Source organism: Acipenser ruthenus, chromosome 22 (genome assembly GCF_902713425.1).
Source record: "Acipenser ruthenus chromosome 22, fAciRut3.2 maternal haplotype, whole genome shotgun sequence".
NCBI classification, from domain to species: Eukaryota; Metazoa; Chordata; class Actinopteri; order Acipenseriformes; family Acipenseridae; genus Acipenser; species Acipenser ruthenus.
In genome coordinates, this window is record NC_081210.1 from 3,986,485 (window position 1) to 4,011,870 (window position 25,386).

Sequence of the window (25,386 nt, forward strand, 5' to 3'; positions counted from 1 at the left end):
CCAAAGAGTCGATGATGCTGGTATTAATGAGTCACTAATCCTCTTTATGATTTTAGGGGTCATTCAAGGTGTTTTTTTTTCTGTGAACTTATATGTTTTTTCTCCCTTTTACTATTTCTGGGAGGGGAGAACAGAAACTGTCCCTTGCAAGCAATCACTCATTTACTAAAAGATAATAATTGCATGCACTGTGCTAATGAACATTATTAGTACTCTCTTTCTTACAGCACTGTAGGGAAGCATGACAAAGCTCACTATATTAGAAAGGGTTTAGACCAGGCAGTGGAAAAGGGCATTTGGAATGAATATTGTACAATACTCCAGGGCATTCTGTATTAAAAGATCTGTTTAGCTTCTGGGATTTATCAAAAATTAATAAAGTATACAGTAGTGAAAAATATACCTCATTAAAACATAAAAACAAGGGGCAAGAGAAGATGTCACATTGCATCCCCTTTTGCCTAAAACTCCTAGTGTTCACAGAAACCAAAATTAAAAGTCGTGCTGAATTACAATAGTGGCTGCAGTTTTTTGGTTTGAGTTTAGGAATGCCTAATAAAAAGGCAGAATTCAAGGTATTTTCTAATGTCGGCACTGCAGCCTTTCATTTCCACTTATTGCTGCTGGCAATACTGTGTGCTGTGCGACTTCAATTGGAAAGAAGTGGAACTAACAATCCAAGACAAGCAAAGGAAATTCTACAGAAAATAACATTTCTGTCAAGAGACAGGTCTGATGTTTCTCTCTCTTTCACCATAGCTCCATCAACAAATGCAATCCCATTATGAGCCAACAACAACAGCAGGGCATCTTCAAATTCAGTGCCACAAAAGCCACAGCACTCAAAAGATTTGAGTTTAATTGTACTGCACCGCACCTATACAAATTTCACAATAATGGTATTCTACTTTATTATGTTTGCTGAGTGTCAACTGCTGCTAAGGAAATGTTGCTATGCAAAAAACCTTGGAGTATGGAGTTTGTTCCATGTATTGATCGTAGGGGTCAGTTTGCTGAACCTATACCCCGTCACCTTGGATTACATACATGTTTTCAGCTGGGTTTAGGTTTAAAACATTTGCACGTACATGTTATATCTATCCTGTATAGGCAAGCATGACAAAGAGAAATACATGCTATAGCTATGTTATGCATTGTCTTTACAAAGTATAAAACTGTCACATGTCAATATATTAACCCATTTTAAGCACAGTATTTATGGTACCCATAATCTATTAACTCCTTTGCAAAAACAGTGTCAAACCTGTTTTCCTTAGTTAACAAAATAGGACTTATCAAGTACTTTCACGCACAGTTTCTTTTCAGTGATAGCTTGTTTGAGCATTAATACACCTTTAAAGCCCAGAATAAACCAGTGACTGACAATGAACTTCATCTTCTCACACCCCAAGGGAGACAATTCCCTGAAAGCGTGTCTAACCTTTATAACACTGTGAGAGCATTGGATGCAAACTCCAGTGTTTCCCTAACTCACATGTGTCTCCAGAGGCTCTTGAACTTCTACTTGAGTCAAGAAATATCTGTAGAGGTTAACAACACACTCCAACACCATCTGGAGAACATGCACACATGCACTGGTGCAGATTTCATGTTTCCCAAACATCTGTTACTGGAAGGCTGACCCAAGGTAGAGTATGAGGATTTACTGGCATAGGGCAGTTTGTGAGAAAGTCCATCATGGCACTGTAATCCCCACTGAATAAAAGTGAGATCATTAGCAGCCAGCATTACTTCATAAATTGAGTTCCACTATCAACATACTCAGAAAAAATACATTAAAAAAACTAAACAAATACAAATGTTACTTCAGAGGTTATAATTACAGGGCCTATAGGGTATTGTTATAGTTAAGCAGAATTTATTTATTTTTAATAATTCCTTTTATTACACCAATCCTAAGCAAGATATTAACCTCTAAACACAGATCAGTGATAATAACCTACAGCATAAAAATACATTTATTCAGCCGAAACTGAAACAAAGCAAACAATTAGGTTTCCTCAATATTAGATATTGGTATTGCTGGAGAACATAATTTAGTGTTTCCATGGTTACCAGTCACCAGTGATATTAAGGGGTATCATTTCTAGGCAGTTCTCATCAACATAATTACAGTATCTTCCGTATTACATGGACTGGTTTGTGGAAAAAACATATTTCCAAACTAAAAAAATGTTACTCATATTCCAACAATAGTCCTCAGAGTATCATAACCTCTCCAAACTCTTTGCAAATGAAGATACTGTCCCGACATTTGTACCATTATTAGATGCATACGAGTATTGTTAGGGTTGTCCACAACCACTCTTGAACTTCCAACACACACATAAGGCCAGTCATGCACAGATATTGACACATTCTCATATTCTGAATGTACAGAGCATAAATAACAGTATTTTCAGCACTGGAGAACTGCACTGTTAATTTTATATCAGTCGACGCATTCATTTCAAACTCAAGGTCAAACTCAATTTGTAATTGTGATGCATCTGTAAAACTACATATTAAAGGTTACATACATACGGTACGTACATACAGTAAGTACAGTTGCTTAGAACAGTTATTGGTACACTATACATTATGTCTGGGAATTCAAACCAAGATTAAAAATGTTTTAACTATATATTATATATATATATATATATATATATATATATATATATATATATATATATATATATATATATATACACACACACATTTGGCAAACAAAACAAAACCCCTTCTTTCAGTAAAGCAGTCTTGAAAAAATTATAACAAGTTAGAAAGCAATCTTCCAAACAATATAGAACACAACGAAATTTGACCACTCTGAAAGTGGGACATGCACAGCACAATGTTACTTCCACAGCTCAGTAATTTGGAACACGCTTCCTCCTCACTGCATTAAAAAAAAAAAGTATATGTAGGTTTTGAAAAATACCCTTATCGACACATCAGCTTCATATAGTCTAGAATTTAAATGGCTAACGTGGAGCCTCTTGGTGCCACTGGGGGACTGGGTTAACATCCCTGTTTCATTTTGAACACAAAACATGCAATCATTGCAGAGATAATTACTTGGCAGAAACATTTAACAGTAAGAGGGATTGCTTTATCTCAGAAACTAATTGTGTTTTTTTTTATTATATTTGCCAATTGCAAAGGTGAGAATACTAAAACTCAGACTGTCCACACCACAACAGTAAATATGCGGAAAATAACAAACCACCAATGCAACCGACCAATGTCAATAATCAATCAATAAATATCAATATACTGAACAAAAAGTCATAAAAACATAGGCGTCTCAAACACATATTAAATTTTACAATACTTGCCAACATTTGGGGGGGGAGGAGGGGTCATATGCATCATACACACGGGAGGGGTCATACACAAAATACACTCGTTATCATATAATAGACGTATCCCCCCAACTCAACATGACACGACCATCATGACAGTAAAAATAAACATGAAGCGTTCTTACCTTTGTATAAGTTAGTGATCAGCAGATGTGTCAGCCGCACGAAGAGCACAGTGTGTGGTTTTCTCTAACTCTAATGTGCAGAATAATTTTCTCTTTTTTTTATGGGTAAACATCGGGACTTTCTTCCTATGCATCGGGAAGCGGGACGTTTGCTAGGAAATCGGGACTGTCCCGACCATATAGGGAGTGTTGGCATGTATGCAATACATATAATGATGACTACAGTTTAGCATTCCCTGCACTCTACTTTGTCATAAAAAAAAAATAAAAATGACAGTCCAGTTTGTTAACATTCCCCTAAGACAGAATTAGCTACAGGAACACAGGTTCCCTCCCCTATTGAAACATATAATTACAACACCCTGCAGCTGTGGGGGACTATACATGTCAATATAGCTCAAAAGAATCACAATAACTATAAACTATTTTACTGATAATATTTTTTTTTTCAGTACAGTGCTGATACATTTAGGCTCACAGGGGAACAAGCTGTAAAAGTTATAATGAAAATGTGCATAGATGACTGCATATTTTTAATTGCATGTTAAAGTTATTAATTCTTCAGTAGGGGTGTGTTGTAACAGGCATAGTCTTCCACAGTGTTATCCTGATTTGCAGCATTTTTAAAATCAATACAAAACACTTTTCATGTGCATGATAATTGGTGTTTGTTTAAGCTGTTAATATAGGGAAAAGGATGACACTAACTAGGTCCACCACTTAATTTGAGCAATGAGTTGTCATAATCACCGCTGCAGTAACCCAAAGAGGTGCATTGTTTTGTCCAGTAGCTTATTATTTTCAAACAAACAGGTCTAATTTGGTAAGGATTTATCTAGGTGCTGTCCTGCGGAGAGGAAGACAGATACACTGTGTGGAAATATGTGTATGAAATATCAGATGCAAGCAAACGGTGAAGCATAAATAAAAGATAAAAAATACATTTTAGTGGCATATAGACTTACGCTAAAGGCTATACAATCTCTGAAATATTTAACCTGTTAAGGGCATGCATTACAATACATAAAGGCATGTAGAATACAAATTTAAAAAAAAATATATTGTAATGCACTTCACCTATATTCTGGGGTAGCAAGTACAAAATGCACCTGTAAATGTCAGCTGCAAATTAAATTCCCTTAATTAAGGTTACCGACTTTAAATGTGCATTATTCACTGTATCAAAAGGCTGCAATCTAAAATAAGGTCGATTTAGATGGGTAGCATCTACACATCTTTATGAGTTTTTTTTCTTTTATACCTAAAATAAAGTGCATTGACTTTACAATTACAGTGAGTGTGATCCGTTTAACAGCCCCAAAAGGTTTGGTTAAATAAATGATGCTTGGGCTTTCCAAATGCAAATAAAGTTAAATCCATCATGATATAATTAAGGAACGTTACAGTGACAGCAAACCGTAATTACATAAAGCAATCTCTGTTTTGGATATGCCTAGAGTAAATTAAAACAATCACATTTTATAATAACGTAATTGATATGCATCATTAAACACAACAAAAACTGTTTTTCTAATGGCATATACAAAATCGCGCATTTATCTTAAAATGTCTTCTAGCTGCAATGTCTTATACTATTTATTAGTCGTAGTCGTAGTCGTATTCAACTTAAACTCATATTCTAGTAAATCTTTGTTGAAAGACTGGCAGGATTAACATAATGGAATAATTAAATTTTAATTGCAATAAAGAAATACAGCACTCAAATACCAGCTTGCAGTCTTCTTTACGACACCCATTAAATATAAAGCACAATCATTAACATTACAAAAAACAAATAAATACCATGTTTTACAATTATTCGTCTTTATTCTATCGGTTATGTTATACTCTACAGATATGTAGCAGCTTATCCCTCCATCAAAAATCTATAACCTTCAGTTCATAGTCTATCAAAGGTTGGCATGTGTGATCTTGCCAGGCTCGATTCGGTGCAAACTAAAGCAATACACAGCTACTGTTTTCATTCCCAGAAGGATTGTGTGGTGGAATAAGCTTAAGAAAAAATAAATAAAAGTGTACCTATAATCCTCAAGACATGCTGTTGCGTGGGTTGGCACAATGAAAGACAAGCCTTTGTGCACAGATCTTCTGAGAGCGCCCTCATAGCCACTAACTGCGATCGAGACCTACGAATATGTATTTAATGCACATCTAGAACGCAAACAGAATATCGGTCTCTGAGGTGTACTTAAAAAACACCGTCTCGTCTCCAACGTACTCAGCGTCCCTGATCCCAGCTGATAGTTAACATAACTCTTTAGAAAAAATAAATAAAAAAATCGAGGGATACATAATCATTTGTTATAGTTACATCTATTTTGAAAGCTACGATAAATAAATAAAATAGGAAAAACCTTTAGCCTAGTCTCAATAATATTTAGCATACCACAAAAAAAAAGTTATATTACTGTTTAATATCACCAGTGTGTTATCGGAACCTGCAATCTGGATGTCGGTATTATTTGAGGGTCATTAGACTAGAATTTCCCCGTAAAGTAACAACAAAGTTAAAACTTCACTGCGTGCATTCTTTTATTGATCAGAACAAGAGAGATCTGCTATAATAAACTTTAAACAAATGTAATGTTGATAGTGCTGGTACCTGATAAAGCCTTAAAGGAAGCACCAGTCTCACAGCATCCCCAAGGTGAACAACAAAGATGCTGTGCACTCTCACACTTAAGGGATGCAAAAGCAGTAATGGCATGCCCTTTCAAATCCAACATGGTTTGCTTTATTAATAATAACATTAAATACATGTATAGCATTCCACTTCACTTCAAGCGTGTTTCCTTTCCTCGACTACATACCTACACAGCTTTAATGGGGTGTCATGCATTCAGCACCATCGTGTTTCCATTCCAGTCGCAACAGAATTCCTTCACACACATTCAAACAGACAGCAGCTCAACGTCCACGATGTAAGCACTAACCTTTTTATGTAGTAAGGTGCTACCGAAAAAAAAAAGAAAAACGCCAGTCGCGGAATTTACACAGCAGTGCGTTGAAAACATTCCATCCCACGTTCCTTTAAATCCTCCTCTACAACGCGCTTATTTCCCCTTCTCCCCAAGCTTGTGTGTGTCTTACCTGAAGGGCATCCACAACTGCAATTAGCTGCCAAGATTTCATTGTGGTCGGGCTGAAAAAAAAGAAGTGCCTCCTGTCTCTTCGGTGGGTGGAAAGCGAACTCAGAGAGAGAGGGAGAACACGAGAAACAGAGACAGAGCAAAATGTAGTGGACGCTGAAGAACCGTACCCACGTGCTGCCAATATAAATGACTACAGACATCTGTCACTGTGCGTGCTTAGTACATTCGCTGTGTAATTGCATCTCTCAGCTTGCAACCCTACTCCAAGTGCAGCCGCTGATTAGGTCAGGTGCAGATAAATGCCCCTTTAACACCACACCCCTCAGGTACGTTTGCATGTAGAGCCAAATAAGAAGAGGGGGAGCAGGCTGGTGTCCAGTGGCCAAGCCAAGTATACAGTACCAGTAGTTGCAACCTTTACAAATATGCCCTTTGTTCTTACTCCTGATACAGAACACACACGATTTCTGCCCCTTCATTATACGGGTACCTTTCTACCACTGCACAATACAAAATATCTCCCCGGCTACAATTTTAGCTACCAACTAATAGGAACAGCGTGTTAGATGTATTTGTGTTTGTCTTTGTATACGTTTGTGTACCTGTTTATGTGCACGGTGTGTACAGCATAACGTTTCTTGTTTTCTCTTACAGCTTGTTAACTTAAAAGCTGTACATATGCATGTGAAGACGACAGGGGCAGAAGTATTGCACAGCAATGGCGGGAGTATCTTGAAATGATTCAGACTGAATCTCACACCTGCTGTACACGATTGAAAGGATGGCAGGACCTCTTGCTAATAATCTCTGGGTTTGTGTGGCAATAGGGTATCTAGTGTACTTTACATCTTAATTGGAATTACAACACGTTTGTGTTCTAACAATTCATATTAAAAAACAAAACAAACAAACAAACAAACAAAAACGTATGCATAAATAAATAACACTCTACAAAGTAAACTCTATAGTAAACGTTGCTGCTGCTTCCTGTAACTCTTTGTATGTATATCCAAAATTACATTATAAACCGCAAAAAAAAAAAAAAAAACGTACGAAATGAGATTAATCCTTGGTTAGCACTCATTTGATGACATGTTACATATATGGGGATAAGCTGCCCCAACAAAACAACCTAGCAATTTAGATATCTGACTACACTACTGTCTTTCTAATAAGAGATTGTTATTGTCCTCTCTTAGTCTTATGATGATAATTGTAATTGTAAGGGGATTAAGCTGAGTCTACCTGCTGTTTATTTGTGTCTATTAGATTTCTCTTTCTCTTTTAATAGCCACCACTGGGTGGCACTGGATGTTGTGCAAAAAAACCCAAATCATTAAGTGTTATTTTTTTATTTTTTTATTTTTTTGTACATAACGTTCCCGAAAGCCTATGCACACCACTGGGCCCCATCTTTTAAATATCTGTTCCATTGAAGCAATGTACAATAGGCCTACTGTATTTTTGCACAAGTACAGACTGGCTTATATGAAATGGGATGTGGAGCAAAACTAAAGCTCTCCTGACTTCTCTCCCATTGAGCGCTCCCTGCCATTTTCAGGACTAACAGGAGATAAAGGCACTTAATATATCCTCTAACCAGCTGCCAAACAAAAACTTGTATAGTATTCACTGTAATTCAATGTAGTGTAAGCTCTCTCTCTCTCTCTCTCTCTCTCTCTCTCTCTCTCTCTCTCTCTCTCTCTCTCTCTCTCTCTTCTCTCTCTCTCTCTCTTCTCTCTCTCTCTCTCTCTCTCTCTCCACACACACACTCACACACACACACACACTCACACGCACACTACTGCTCAAGCACCTTGCCTGTTCTTTCAAGCATTAAATATGTAACACATGACAGAATAGGGCACCTTGTACAGTCCTGTGTGACCATATATGACAACCAATTTCACGAGCAAGGGAGAGACAGAGAGAAAGAGAGACAGAGAGGGAGGGGTAGATCTGAGCTTGGCCTCCTATAAGCATTTAGGGTAATTTATGAGCCTCTTACATAATGCATACTGTCTGTAATAGGTTGTAATTTATTCATGGTTCCCTGGGTACTATTCTATACATTTATATAAAATAAAATAGACACTCAGTCTTTTTATTTTCCCAATGTCATTTCCAACAGAACCTGGCCGCTTAGGTGATTATTTATGATGTTTTGCTAGTCTCTGTCGTACACAGAAGTGAAAGCGGTGGAGTCTAGGTGCAGAGAGTGAGGGGCAGGCATTTATCGGCAGTGAGATGTGATTTTGGGGGCTTCTCCCTCATTCTCTTTTTTCCCCCCATTATCAAAAGGAATAAGGCTGATGCTGTTGGAAATTGTGGGGGTTCAATTGCTCGCTATAATTTAGAAGCGATCTCAATTGTATTGGAAATGTGTAATTTCATTCATGATAAATTACTCGTAGGCTGAGGAGAGTTACAATCTTGCTTTCGTTTTAAAAATCTATTACAATCACCAAAGGAACCTAAGAGTGAAAATGATGCACATTGCCAAGTCAAAATTCACTATGTCTTCCTGATTTGTAGCATGGGGAGCACTAAACTCAAGTCAAGAGTAAAGTCTACAGTGGCATGTTGCATGAAATTGCCTTACACTATTCAAACTTTATGTACACCGGTGTAGTAGATATCATTTCGTCATCATGTTACTGCGACTTAGAGGGTCGGAGTAATTTTCTAAGTATTAATAATATGTACATTATCATGAGCCATGCACCCCTTTAAACATAATGTATGTCACTAATTGGTATAACATATACATTCTGAACATATTTTATTTGTGCATATTTTGTATATGAATATCTTAAATATCTAGGGCAGCTTCCAACTCCCCAATGTGACAAGAATAACCCATTTAAAAATTTCTTATTTTTGGCTTCACAAAACCAATAATACCAGTTGCAGCAGATATTATCTTTTAATTAATTCAGTGGCTTAGCAGGTTTCAATTAGGAGGATGTTTTCAGCTACACCTGTAAATGTTGTCAGGGATGTAATTTTTTTTAACAAATAAGGATGTAAAAACAGACACCAAGGAATAATATTGGAAAAATAACATTTAAAACTGAACCTGATTTCAGGACACTGCAATTTAGCAGGCAAAGGCCGTGGTGGAGGGAATGCTTTATTAACCATCAGCATCTATCTGTGTGTAAAATACACAGGTATTATACCAGAGATGCGATTTCTCTTTATGGGTCCTTGTCACAACTGTCACTGGGTGGCACTAGATGGCACTGGATGCTATGCAAAAACCTTTCTAAAGGGGAGGTATTTTCTTCAGAATAATTCTATTTTCCAATGGCACCAAAATATATACTACTGGGCCTTATCTTTTAAATATCTGTTCCTTCTGGCTTCTCTTTCGTTTAGTGCTCCCTGCCAACTTTAGGGCTAACAGGAAATAAAGGCACTTAATAAATCCTCTGACCAGCAACCGAACAAAAACTTGGATTCACTGTAATTCAATGTAGTGTAACATCAGCAGCCAAAAGAAAATCCTATAATTAGCCTTTAAAACATATCAGCATCCTTAAAATGAACAAACAAATAGTAACAGAAGCTTTTGTTTAGCAAACTGACCAGATTTTTAAGCATTAAGCATATTTTATTTACTAACTTTGTTGGATGCAAAGAAGAGAGCTAAGCTTCTAATCCTTATATTGTCTTACATGCTTTGGTAAGATTTATCGCTCCAAATTATTTTTTAATTACGATCTTTGCAGAAGCATCATATGCTCTTCATTTTACGTTCTATAATTAGCCATACTAATTCCACTAATAATAGAATGTTGCTTTCTGATATCTAAAGCATTAAAATTAAGCTCCCATGTGGACATATATTGCCTTGCTATTGGGAGATCCTGTTTGGGGAATCCTGTTTCTCCAGTTTGTTCTTTTGTTTAATGAATATCTTATCCTTTAACTTATCTGGTAAGCCTGGCCAACACAAATTCAATTTCTCTGTTCTATGGTGAGATTCAATGACAGAACTATGGTGAGATTCAAATGTCATTTGACCTATTCAGAATGATTGCAAACACCACAGTAAGAGATGATAAAAAAAGGCTTTTAATCTTTATGGGTTTATAGAAAGTTAACATTGGTGGTATGGAAATCATGCTTTGTGTTGAATGTGCTTAATAGCTTACTTTGTAGGCTTGTTTCCGGGCACCCTTTCTGACTCACTGCATTTTCAAATAGCGTATCTCTGCTTATGCAACAGGAGCATTTACCCCTGTGTGAATATATTTCATTAATGTTAATATTCTGGAGCTCTCCACAGTTCAAGCTCTCAAGAGTGAGTCTGCAGCTACACAACAAGTATTATTTGAGATCTAAATGGCATTTTGCTATTAAGGCTCCACATTACAAATGTAATTCTGGTTTGTGCATGTTTATAATTATTGCTGCCTCCCCTGATGTGCACTCACTCAAAAACTTTCATTTTGTTTTAGAGTCTTGGACCTGTCATTTTGTCAAAAACAAGCAGTCTTTCCCTTTATCACACTGCAGCATTGTCCTGGTTTACCTGAGCATAATCCATCCTGTTATGAGATCTCTTATCTCTACATTGGCATGTTATTATAGTACTATTGGTTTTTTGTGTGTGTGTGTTTTTACTAATGGCAGGTGCCAGACTTAATTTTGCTTTGCCCTCAGGGGGCCTCTCGACAGATGCCACAGGATTTTGCAAGCAGAGAATGATTTTGTCTTCAGTTCTTTTACCACCCAGGTCAATCTGTCATGCAAATGTTGCTGTGATAGTGCCCCCTATGCTGTACATCCATAAACTGAACAGTACTGAATTCTACGATTGAGCGTCAATTTAAACCAAACAATAGTTGACCCAAATTAGCAGTTAATAATAGGTGTAACCATAGGCGTAATTTACCCTGGGAACGCGGGGGACCTATCCCCCTCATTTGTTTTACGAGTGGGAAATGTTCCCCTCACATTGCAGCAGTACACACATTTCTATTTCTAAATAATGGATTTGTATAAACACTAGTCAGTATATAGTCTCCACTAGGACCCAGTGGAAACCCCAATCAACTGAGGCAGTGCTGGCACGCAATGCATTATGGGTGACCCCAAGCAGCAAGAAGAACTGTTTCTACAAGGATTTTTTTTCTTTTCATTGTCGAATCTGTCAATTGTGACACCACTTCCGATGTTCATGGTCTTCATACTATAAAATATTTTCTTATTGCCATAGACTGGCTGTGAAATACCCCTTCCTGTCCTCCGAACAGGGAGTTCATAAGCGTAAAGAAGCCAATCTGAATGAAATGAGCATTTATTTTAAATTGTATTACAATATGCCCCAGCTACAGAAACTGCCTCCCACCCCATCTTTTGAAACCAAAGTTGTAACCAAGTAAAAATGTTTCTTTACAATACGGAACTTAGAGTTACATTTTCAACATTATAAGTAATATCAATTGCTTAACTGCTGGTATTATTCTTAGACTGCTGGCCTCTAGTGTAAAATAGTTGACACTGCAGGACTTGTCTCAAGTGCTTTTTCACTAATAGGGAAGTCAGCTGCCTTAATAAGCTATTAAACTGCTTCATTTGCACAAATTCTACATCAAGGAATTAATTTCATTATCTGCTAATGTCACCCCTTTATCTAGCTTGTGTCAAGGAATGGGATAATCCCCTTTTCATTCTACACATATCTATCAACTAAATGATAGATTAAGCAACAAGGAGATTCAGCTTTCAGATTCGTATTACAGCTCAATCAATAAACTTGTAAAACTTGGGTTAGCAGTATGCAGACCAGGATTTTCAAGCAGGTTAATAAAAAAAACATGACTTTAAAACAGACCAGATTTTTTTTGCCCCATGATAATCCTCTGTTAGTAAACTATATCGGTAGCAGAACCCCAGTTAAACAATGTATATTCTCTGAAAAATACATGCTATCATTCAAAACAAATATAAAAAAAACCCACACATTTCAAGAAATCAAACATTCAAAATGTTTATTTGCAAGAAGGTAGACGGGGGGGGGGGGGGGGGGGGGAGATTTGACTGATGATGCAATAGCAGGGTCTGGGGTGGGGGTAATCCATGTTTAAAGTAGTATTCTATAGCAGGCATTTCTGCCTTAGTAATATTAAACTCAAGGTAAACATTTTATGCCCTCCATCTTGTAAATCTCAATTACAGATAGTTGCAGATTGCCAGCTCATCTGCTTTATCTGGGCTCTCCATTTCCTCCAATCCTGCTGGTTAGTTCCAGTTCTGTGCGCTTGGCTTGATTTCCACCTCCAATAATGAGTTTACAACGCAATGCCAAATTGGCAGCTTTTGTTGAAATATGTTAACACTTCCTTGAGATTCTAGTTAAAAAAAAAAAAAGAGGTTACATAAAATCTCTAAAGCGACTCCAGTCTTACATTTTTTGTTACTTTTGTTTGCTGAGCAGATTGCTTGTAGACATTGTATTTTTGCTTCAAACAATTCCACTTTTATTCAGGCTATTTTTATTATTATTATTATTTCAATGGAATGAGGAAGGCTGTTCGGTCCGGCGTTCAATGTCTTTACCTCCCGGGGGATCATTTCTGTTTTTGTCAGCCATACCATTCTTTGATATGCCAGAGTGGAGTGATTGCAATGTGTTTTTGTGAGTGGCTCGAGGGTTTTGTTCAAGACACTGATTAGGAGGAAAGTGCAGGACAGGATTGTAAAGTTACATAATAAATGTTCAAAATTACAAATACACCAGCATAGTACCTTGGTGTCAGCAGGTGAGGCCAGTCCTCCCTTTGCATAACCCTTACCAAATAACCTTCAACTGTAACACAGTGGAGTAATTTATGTAATATGTCTAATGGGCAATGAGAGCACAAGGGTATGTTCAGTTTTTTGAATAATACCAAAATAGTACCATTCATTTTTTAACAAAGGAATGGATCGATAAAATACAACCAATACCACACTGATAACGGCATGGATTACTAATGTGTTCCATTGTGACACCATTGGTATGTTTCATTATACCAAAAGTATTGTACCTTGTGCACCACTGCCCCTTTGTACAGAACAATTAATTAGCAAATGCAATGGATCAAGCACAGAACTGGTATATACTCCAGTCTACATACATACACCTCATTCACCTTTTCACAGCACTACTATATTCCAATGTGAATCCTTTATCGTAATAGATATCACGTTGTTTTCCATTCTTCCTCTTCAGGTCTTGTTTCTCTGCAGCAACTCCTGGTAGAAACACACACATATTGTGGCTTCATGTTTAATGCCAGGTAGTTTATTGGTTGCAACAGGCAGATTTAGACTGTTATCCTAGTCTGCCCAGCAGCCCCAATCCTTGTACCTAATGTAAACCCCAGCCGTGCTTTTTACCAGACTGAATTTGGATCTCAGCCTATCCAGTATCCAGCCTTAACCTATTAACTGCCCAGTGCAGAGAATCTGTCTGCTCCTGCATTTGTCAAACAATGATTGCCTGCTCTGTGGTAATTGGTTTCAAACAGCAGCTCCACATCTGATAAATAAGCCCTCCCAGACTGGCTATTTGTTAATCCTGGTTAATCAAAACCTACAGCTCTGCTTTGGAAAGACTGATTGTCAGTTTCGTCTTGGGTTTGTGTTAGATATGTATACATCACAGGCCCACTGCGCTGCAGTATTCAAAATCTAATATGGACTCCAGTTCATCTGCTTCATTACTGCCATGGAAGTGGCATTCTAATTCACTAAGGAAGCACCCTGTCATTACAGTTACAAAAAAGGCAGTGGTTGTGGAAGAGCATATGGAAGCTATTATTAATTCATTTTTGCCTTCCTGCTAAAGTCATTTAGAAATGAGTACATTCATGAGCCAGCCACAGAAGGGAACAGCAAGCGTTCCAAATAATATTCAAATGGCGAGAAAACAAGGCTCCGTTCTGCTCCTTATTAATAAACTGGAAAAAAGCAGCCTTTTGTAGACTTATTAAAACAATACAATTGTGCTTTGCCCTTGCTGGCATGCTGAACTAGTTCTGTCCACATGTTCTCTCTCTAGAATTTATTCAACAGCATCTTATTTAAGGGGGGTTGCTTGGCAGCTTGTTACACAACAGCATGGTTGAAGTGCAGGAATAGATAACATATGTGACACAAACACAACGTAAGAGAATTTAACTTATTGTATTGGAGAAGGAGCATAAAACACCAGGCTACACCTCTGTGCTCTAAGTCTGGGATTGAATTGCCTCACTAAGGTGTTTAAAATTTAAATAATTTTTTAAGGGTCTGGATTGCTCAGTAGTATTGACTATACAGTAAAGCCCTTGACCAGCAAAGCTATCTATAGATAAATCATATGAACCTACCATTGAACTGGCTGTTCAAACTGCAATGACTCACAATTATACCCAATGTTATACTAGTACATACCTTGGTATTTCATTTAAGCTTACCCTTCAAGTTTATCCTTCTCTTTGCCTTCCAGATTTATTTATTTTTATATAGCATTAATAATAAATGGCAGGAATATCTGATCACACGATGTTGTCTCATGCCGATGAAGCATGTATACGTCTATTAAATGAAAAGCATTGATAAGCCTATTTTATGTGGGTGAAAAAATTGGACTCATTATACCAGCATCTTGGTATTATACCTCAACCCATAACACAATGTTGGTAAGGTGCTGTTGGAAATGGTTATAGTTTATCTTAGATTCATTACAGGTTTTATAAAACCTGCCATGCACTGTGACACCAAGTTGCATTAAATCGATTTCATTGTTTCACGAAACATGCAGTGTTTCAACAAGCATAGAAAACAACTTATGCACAGACACAGGTCTATTAATGTGAAACCAGTTTCATCCCACAATGCGTACACCGCAGCTGAGACGTTGGAAACACATTAGGTATTAGTGTTTGTGTGGCTACTGAAAACAGAAGCTTTCAAGGAGAGCAAATGTGTCAGTGAGACGAGATTGAAGAACTAATTTTTATATGAGGTGCGCCCATCATTCCTTAACACAGTCTCAATCCGTACATTTCCTCAGCAGGTTGCCAACTCTAAAGAGCAGGGGTAATTATGGGTACCACAATAACAATTTTGATTGCTAAGCCAACTATTTGCTAGAAATTGAATCTGACTGAAGTATGGCTGCTTTCAGTATTAAGTGTGGTTGTTATAAACAGCAATGATTCTTACAATTATTTTGCAAGAAACAAACAAACAATCAGGCACACTTGAGTACTTAAATTAACCTTACAAGTTACTTGTTTTGTAAGATTAACAGTTCAATGTTACTTTAAACATAAAATGGAGCATTGCATTTTGGTATGCCGCCATGCATCACAAACAAACACACGTTCCATCAATCTGTTATTAAACCCCTTTTCAAGTACCAATTAAAGTAATACTGAGAAGTAAATATTGTCAAATACACTTGGTACAATTAAGGCCTGGATGAAATCAAAACGATGGCGGTTATAAAGTATTCCCAAATTTTACTGAAAAATTACAGGATTCTCTTTAAATTTTTTTTTTTTTTTTACTGAAACTCGGTTTTTACTGATTTATACCCGATTTTTAGTCTACTATTCAGTATGTTCCTGGTACTATTTTTTAGTAAATACACAATGTAATATAAGAACTTCAGTTCATTAATTCTGGAGGGGTATATACACATAACAGAAAAAAGTACACAGGGTGAACAACCTCAAGCAAGGTCCTTCAGTGGACTTACCTCCCTTATACCGATAAAATAACTACATTACACATTTCTGGCTTGAGCATTACTCTTCCTTAAGTCAGAATTTGCAAATCGGAGGCAACAACATGCACCTTCATCTTCATCACTGCTGAATTCAGACTTCAAGATTTTAACAGAGAAGCCTTTCATCTTCCCAATGTTTTCATAGTCCCCCCGGCATGGAGCTTTTTAAAAGCGGATTCTTGCAAATAAGAGAAGTCTGCCTTTGGATCTCAACACAATAAGTTGTGACAGTTAAAACAGATACATCTTCATTTTTCCAGACAGCACTGAGGTCATATGAGCAGCAGTCTGGATAGTGTTCTGCTTTAACTTGCAGTTATGAACGATGAGGGATTTGCTATCTTAACCCCTCCACACTCCAAGTAAGGATTTTTCTGGATTTTTTTTGAAGGAGAACGTCTTTAGAAGTTGTTTTTAATCCCTCATAGGTTTAAAACTGAAAAGTCGGTAACATTTTATTTGAAATTCTTTCATTAAAAATGTACTTCACTTCATTGTAACCTCTTAGAATTTTATTATGCAAGAGCTGCAGTTTAGCGCTTTCTGCACACTTTTATGAACACAAACAAAACAAGAAGCCTAACTCTGTCTTTGGAGTACTGACTAAACTTTTAATAAGTCCTAAACTATAAACCTAGACAGCTAAGCCGTTAACCGTTTCTACAAAACTAGTATCAAATACCATTCTTCAGGTTGCACACAGGTTACATACAGTCCTTAGCCTTCACCCAGACAGCCTTTTTAAAATTACAGCACACATCTTAACCTAGGTTATACTGTATAACAGGCGGATACTTCATTTGGGCTTTTTTTGATTGGATCACCAATAATACTTCCACCAATTAGAGGGTTGCATACAGTACAAGTAGCAATCCCGCCCTCTGTCAGACTGATATACAGAACAGGACAAGAGAAATAATGTGTAAGATATCAAAGTGGATGTGAGAATGGCAGTGATGAAGCCAATTTGCTTGAAAACATTAAAAGTAGACATCAATGGATTAAAAAAAATCTGGAACTGTTCTTTTTTATGTTAAGCATTTGTGGGTTTGTTTTGTTTGTTTGTTTTGTTTTACATGGTTTAAATTAAGTAACAGCCACAATTGTTTGTGTCAGACTTGTTGAAAGTCTGTAACAAAATGGTTGATTGCTATTGTCGATACATTGCAGATACAACTGCTAATGCAGGCATTGCACGTACCACAAAGTCCAGAAACAAAAAGAAACGTTTTGCACCGTATAAAACTGAGCTGATTTTGCCAGTGCTTGCTAGTCTATTAACCAGTTTGAAACGATTTTGAAGCAAATAAAAGCATTTCACACTGGCAATACTGTCCTACAATTACTACAATTACTACTTCTTTGTTGTTCTCCAAGTTGCTGCAGTTACATTGTACTGTAGATGCTATAACGAGTTACTGTAAATGAGACATTGTTTTAGTTGACATATTTAATTAAGTAAACATTTAAATGTTTTTGGAATTAAAAGTATAAATGCAAAACTGTGACTTTTTTTGAGAACATGCTGTGAAAAAAATCCCCCCAACATAGCAAATCCGCCACATTTAATACCAGCCAAAATGTCCCGTTATACGGCATATATTAACTTAAAACAAATCTTGCTGTCACGTCCAGGCATGTCAAAGTTTGTAGATGGCGCTGTGCATCTGTCTGGTGCCTTTTAAGCTTGCATATTTTTGGATGAAGTCCGCTCCCATCTGGTAATGTATGTTGTTTATCAGCTTACTATGTAGTAAGCGTTGGTCACAATCGGTAAACTGTAATTTGCAGTGTTAACTTTGTTCTTATTACGATGGATTGGTGGCTGATTCGTGCAAAAAAACAAACAAACAAACAGCAGTGACATACAGAGAAGCCGCAGGCATGTTAGATTTTGTTTTTACTAGTATATGTACATATGTGTGTGTGTGTGTTGGGGGGGGGGGGGGGGGTCATGTACCACAGACAAAAGGGGGCGCGGCCCAAAAGAACCACTGCTCTAGAAGTTATTACAGTTGAGTATGTTATTACCATGGCACGCCACGGTAAATTTACAAGTGGAAAATGGTCTGTTTTGACAGTTTTAATGTTAGAAACTGAACTCCCTAAAAAAAGCTTTTTAAATTGCAGGAAATTACACAAAGCATATACTTCCAAACAATTTGCTCTAGCCTCCATAATACCGCTTTCATCCAGAACAATGCTAAATCCTAACCTGGTCTCTAATGACTAACTCTAATGAAAAGGATTTGTATTAACTGTATTCTTATGGGGTTGGATATTATGCATTTATCAGCAAATATTGGTGATAAATGTTGGACCCCCAGACCATTATGTTAGCCTAAAATGTTTTTAGTAAGGTGCTTTTCCCACCAAACCAAATATAAAGGATTAAAAAAAACATGATTCTACCGTTATGTTTTAAATGTGTGCAGGAAATTCTGATTTAGCCCTTTAGGAGACATGAAACTGAAATACTATAGACAAACAGTAGCATAACTGCAGTATTTGAAAACTAGGTATGTAGCAGTTTGCACCAAGTAAAAAGCTTATGATACAGTACATTGAATATTTAACAGCTACGTTAGAGATTTAATAGACAACAGTAAAAGAGAGTTTAAAGTACATTTTTTGAAAGAACCTAAACAAATAATAAAGGTTACAAATTTAAAATAAATTACAGTTTAAAAAAATAAAACAACTTTGACATTAAAAGCCAATAAAACTCACCTCAGTGCAGTAATTACCAGCTCTATACCCCAGTATGAGCAATTACTTCCGTCAATTTCTCAGCCCATATTATTACCATTCTCCATTGTTTCACAGGTGCTGGCATTGACTGATTCATGAAACAAGGCATATCAAACTACATAGGAATTAAGAATAGCAGTGCACAGCCAGCAAGAAAAACCTATTTGCAATGCATAGGGTTAGCTGATTGGATTTTTGATAGGCAGGAAAAATGTGATACCTACCATAACAAAATCTTAAATTCTAAACTCGTTTGTGAATTAATTATAGTATTTGTTTCATGTGTGTCTGTTTCCATGCCAGTTGCGACGTGGTATTATCGGATGCTATTTAAATACACATGGTGCTCAGCAGTAATTATCGGGCAGGAATGCAGCAAGCTATTTGGGCACCCCCATATTTCAACTCTAACCCACTACCTGTTGGAATATAAAGCAGCTGGAATTTTGCATTCTTCAAAATAATACTGTGGCAGAGCAGAAACCCTGCCTGTGGGGGAATGTAAGGTTGGCAGGGACGGGGTTAAATCTATCCCTGCCAGCAATCACAGGTGTGGCCATTCCCCAATTAGGTAATTGGTGCTAATTGGGGGGTGGCCACATGTATAAAACGAAACAGAAATCCTTTGTTTGGTGTGTGGTGAGTGGTGAGTGGTGAGTGGTGAGTGGTGAGTGGTGAGTGGTGAGTGGTGAGTGGTGAGTGGTGTATTGTATTTTTGTATTGTTTTGAACCAGATACAGATAAATGTTTTTGTTCTTATGTAACACAATTGATACCCATTGTACACAAAAGTGTCAAATGTACTTCCCTCGGTTCTCACCGCACTTTTGATGACTGTAAGCGATAAGGTTGTGAGCAAGCACAGAAGAGAGAGGTGTAGATGTAAGACGTGAGCTCTGGAAGTGGGAAACTTCTAACCTTTTGAGGGGTTGACTGCCATCCTGTGGCCTTTAGGGGATATCAAAATTCAAAAATATATAATCCTTGCCAGGAGTAAAGATCCCATGGCCCATGTTGAGAAGGGTAGCTATGACAACTTTTCAATGGCCATCGCTGTACTGGTATAATCTGATATAATGATTGTCGAAATTGAAACCTACTATCACCTGTACGCTTAAAAAAAGGAAAATGTTGTTCCTGAACTAAACCACCTATTTAGCTCCTAGACAACCTGCTTTCACATGGAATGGTCCCTATCTTGCTGCATGAACCAAAGGGAGATTCATTACAGTATCCTCAAGCTTGATGTCTCTTACATATAGTGATTTATTACACTCTGATGACTTGCTATAATTTCACTGCCATATCATTGCTCTCTCTCTCTTGAACATTATCATTCATTTTATAAGGGTTCATTTATTTCAGCTATCACTTGCCTGGCACATGTTCAACCAATCAAACTCAAGCATAGAATCCTTAAAAACGGCAACATTTTGGGTTCAGGCACACCCGTATTTAAAACCTAAGAAACATGTATTATGCCCCTTTAGTAGTAATGATGGCTTGTATTGAGCAACTGAACCACACCATGTAAAAAATGTATTTAAATGACATTTTAAGATGCATTCTCTTTAATGTTGAGCTCTACATCAAAGTCTGAATTGAAATTCTGTGTTATTTATTGTCTTTGATGTCAAACAGCCATCAGCCTGGGCAATCAGGGGTCTGGGTGCTGTGATCGGGTTCTTGAACTGTCAACCCTATGTAGCAGAACTCATTATCAGTGCATTTATGCTGCACATTGTTTTGCTGTCAAATTCCCACCCCCTGAACAAATTGCATTATTTTTACTCCAGAAAGAAAGAAAAAACTATTATTCTGTCAAGCAAAATTAAATGAAACTACATCTTTAAAGAAGTCGGAGGAAGCGTACGCGTAATGCTTGAATACTCCTTTCAATGGCTCGACAGACAATTTCCTAGCTTTTATGAAGACTGCTGTTAGCTATATAAGAACAGCAGGATCAAATAACGCACTCTTGAATTATGCATCATTGTATCATACATATGATAAATAAGCTCCATGAAATATTCACAAAGTTTGAAGCCCTGTCTCCACGGTTTTTTTTTTTTTTTTTCCATCCCTGCAATCATTTGTCTTACCCTGTTTGCATAAAGCTGACAGCAACATAATTAAAAAAAGTAACATTTATCACTTGGAAGAATGCAGCCTTTATATATTTGTTTATCAATCTCCTTCTAAAACAATAAAAAGGCTCAGTTGTCATGTGTCAATATTTGCTTAGCTCAGCGGCGAAATTCAAACATTGCCTCTATGGAGCTACATATACACTATTGTGTAGCTAGCGGTGGAGAAGGAGACATTTCTTAAAAGGTCAAAGATACTTTCCCAAACAGCTGACCAGTCACTCCAGTCTACCTAGCTGACAACCTACATTCCTCGTTAGCCCCGCTTCATTAAACAGTTACTCCCTGCTTCTAGGATCCTTGCCTATCTCACCTAGGGCAGCTCCAGAAACCTGTGCTACAAACAGTTTATTTTAAAAACTGCAATTGCACTCTGTTTCTGATGGCCTTTAATACAATTAGCAGGCTCCGCATCACCACTTTCCATTTCTCAATGTCTTTTTAGCTCCCAGAACTCTCTGAGAAACAGTTTGTGATTTATTAGTTTGATTCATATTTTGTGAAACTGGGTTGTCTCTTACAAGACTAATTTATATGGTATGCAAATCCCTGACATGTATATAAAGCTGCATTCCCCTGCTGTACCAGTAAGACAGTTTCAGTTTCAGTCCTGACAGATTCGGAGGTCTGATAGCAGGTGTTCGGTTGGCAGGTGCCATTGTATCCATGACTGCACCAATAACGGATGTTTTGAAGAGGTTTGTGAACAGTTATAAAACAAAGATAAATATACTAGCTACAAAACATATAAAAAAAAATCAAACATGTTTTAATCTGTTTTGATGAGTTAGGTGATGAATTTGACAACTCTGATAGTAAGCATTTCCAAAAAGGGCTAACTGACATCCCGAGAAACAAGATTTAAAATAAATAAATAAATAAATAAATAAATAAATAAATAAATAAATAAATAACAACAATATGGTCCAAAACATTAACCTAACGTTTGACTATAAATGTCTGACAATTTTTCTTTCTTTTTTTTTTTTTTTTTTTTTTTACTATTTTACACGCTTCACCAATCTGGAAACGCTGACTAGCATAAAACTAATGAGTGGTGATTTTCAACAAGACAAGTGGATCCCCAACAGCCCTTGGCTGATGGCTGTCATCCTTTCAAAAGGGATCGCTTGACAAAGTAGGAGTCAGAGACAATGCAATTGTCACAGAACTGCCAGATGCCAGAGTTTTTCTAATGTTCTTTGGGCACACACAGGTGTGCCAAGGAGCGCCCAGAGAATACCAGTAAGAAGCCTTGACCAATCAAGCAAGTTAACGGCACTTTGCAAAACAGTTGGTAGTTTCATTGCAAACAGTTACAATACAGGTGACAAATTCAGAAAGGCTCCCGTTCTTCAATTCACTGCATACTGACTGCAATACAAAGTCATGCTCAGCACAGATTTGTATCATTTGATTCAGAGACCAACAACTTGAAATACAATTACAATTTCAGCTACAAAGAAAACAATTGCTGGCATTCTTTTTTTCTCACTTTTTTGGTGTTAGTACAGTTAAATTAACTCTCTCTCATTAGACCATTTTTACTTCCTACAGTGGTCACAACTCCATGGGATTCCACTGTATTACAGGGGTGGGCTAGAGGTGGGTACTCTGTTTCAACAGGTTTCAGGTATCAAATGAGTTATATTATATAATATGTTCAACATAGACTCTTTATGAATTAAGAAATTATGAAGCAGCAATTGTTTGTAAAGAGTGTTTGATTCCAAAACCACTCTAGTAAAGAGTGAAGACTGCCTGACCATTAAAAGAAAAGCCCCAAAAAAGAAAAGTTCAGCTCACTTTTAGAAGATATTTTATTTTTTATACATCCTTAAAATGTAGTAACACTGGAAGTATTAAAAGGGCAACAAATACAGAGGTCAAGCCAAGGGCCTGAAACTCAATTATCTCCAACGCAGATATAATCTGAGGAACTGTAAGTAACCCACGGCACAAAAGAAGGACAAGTCCCAGATGATAAGCACTTGCTAGTTACTGGGCAATGATGTACGAAATATAATTGCGAAGTTTACAGTAAAGCGTTAACTAGACATTAGTGATATATACAATTGAATATTACCGTTTTAACTTATGTATATATACTCACTGTTTTAGCTGGGAGTTTGAAGTTTTCAGATCTATTTTACCTCCACTTTTTATAGAAATTTTCAGCGCCATCCCCCCACCCCACCCCACCCCAGGAGTGATATATTGATACAGAGGAAGGAGGAACACATACATTTCAGGAACACAGTATTAACTTTTTCAATTTCCCAGGCCCATAAAATAAATTATTATTATCTTATATTTAAATACATATCTATGCACATTGTTTTTTTATTATTAATAAGACACTGAAACTGTTCAATTTGTTATTCTAAAGTAGTTGTTCTGTAAAGTTACTTAGTGTTGAAAGAGTTAAGATCTGCTACTGGTTAGATCATTTGTTACACAGCAGTAAATGCATAACAAAGTGACGTAAAGGTTATTAATAAAACACACTATAAATCATAGGCAGGCATGGTAAAGAGAAAGTACAGCAACAAGAGAAGCATAGAAAACTAATGAAATATGATAAATGCATAATACATTAAACTTCAGTACACAATTACTGTGAACATGTACCTTGGGAAATGGTTATATGGGTGTTTTCTTTTTGGGGATTAAACAGGAATCTGCTTTTCTTTGAGTGCTCTAGGATACTAATGACATCCTTTGATAATCATCTCATCCAAGAATAGAAGGGATCCACAGCAGTGAAACATTGGTCTTTTTCCAAAATGCTTTAGAATTAAAAAAATGTCTAGAGATATCAGATATTGGTTACACTTTGTTGAAGTTTCTGTTATAAAAAAAATCTGTAATGAATCTATACATGTGTTATAAAGGTGGTTATAAACAGTATGTTATAACAACACATTGTAATAAGAACTTGTAGCCAACGGTCCAGATAAGCTGCGTACCTGCCGTTTAACACACTAAAATTAAATTTAATGCGTAAAAATACACATAGCAATTTTGCTTTACAGCTTGTCTGCCTCCCCTCCACCTCCCCTAAACCTTCCACTAACAACTACATCTCCCAGAATACAATGCCTTCAGTTATTAGGAAACTGTACACAAGAAAAACCAACCCAACAAACATCATCCAATCTCTGGCTAGCCTTGTTGTCTTTGCAGCCAATCACAGTAAGAATAAGCCAAATTTGAAGCTACACAGGTTGAAGCGTAAACACCCCAGTCCAGTTACAAATCCAACTGGAACCATCGTCAGAGGCAACCGCTAAAAAAAAGGTGCGCCTATAATATTAAACAAACTGTTTTATAACTTATCAATGCATTTTCTTATTTTATTTCTCTTTACATTACTAGTGTGACAATGTTTTTGTAACAAACTGTTATTCTTTGTCGATAATTATCTAAAAATAATCTTTATAAATGGATCCTCAAGTTAAAATGTGAGCCGGGCATTTGCAAACAAATCACTGTTGTTTATGCATGTTTCTGTAAGGATGTGGAGGACAGTATGTTTGAGCATGGCAATTGGATCAGAGAGTCTTAGCAAAGATATCACTGTAAGTTGACTTTTGGGAAGCAACAGCATCTCAACAATATTCATAAATATTTAATATATTAAATAGATATTTGTGAAATTGCAGCACAACTTGGCAGATAATTTAAACAACACAGGGACAAAAACGTGAGCAGCATTCTTAAATGTAATTTCTTTTCTGGGTCTTGTTTGGTGAGTGCATTTGCAAATGTAAGCTTGCTTTAAATGGAAGCGAGGGCACTCGCCAACAAGGCAAGTTTCTTGATGCAACTCAGATATAGCTTTAACTTGTTTGACTTAGTGTCTCCAGCTGAGGGGACACTGACTTTTGCAGGGCGCCAAATGGCCTGTGACACGTGCCCCTTCCAAACTGCTCTGACAGAGGAGCTGCCACAGCACACAGAGCCACAAGGTACAGGGTGTTCAGAGGAGATGCAGTGATGAGCCGAGGCACCAGTGTCAAACTAATTTTGTTTCCATGAAGTTTCCATGACCAGGAGGACTGAGTAAAGTACATTCACACTGAAATATTTATTGTGTCACTCAGCACG

At 36.9% G+C, this 25,386-nt stretch overlaps 1 protein-coding gene across 29 annotated transcripts in view; it reads right to left on the reverse strand.

Annotated features, from left to right (window-relative positions):
* Positions 1-25,386, reverse strand: part of LOC117431445 (RNA binding protein fox-1 homolog 1) — a 603,925-nt gene that overhangs the window by 351,246 nt on the left and 227,293 nt on the right. Inside the window, exon 1 of one of the 29 annotated variants that reach the window (XM_034052345.2) lies at positions 6,605-6,837. The exons of 23 other annotated variants lie outside the window; for them this stretch is intronic. In XM_034052345.2, coding sequence (XP_033908236.1) covers positions 6,605-6,646 — 42 coding nt within the window. In that variant the 5' untranslated portion in view covers positions 6,647-6,837. Of the gene's footprint in view, positions 1-6,324; positions 6,344-6,447; positions 6,570-6,604; positions 6,838-25,386 lie in introns of those variants that run through there. 5 more of the 29 variants (XM_058995826.1, XM_034052348.2, XM_034052351.3 and 2 more) reach the window with 5 other exon arrangements.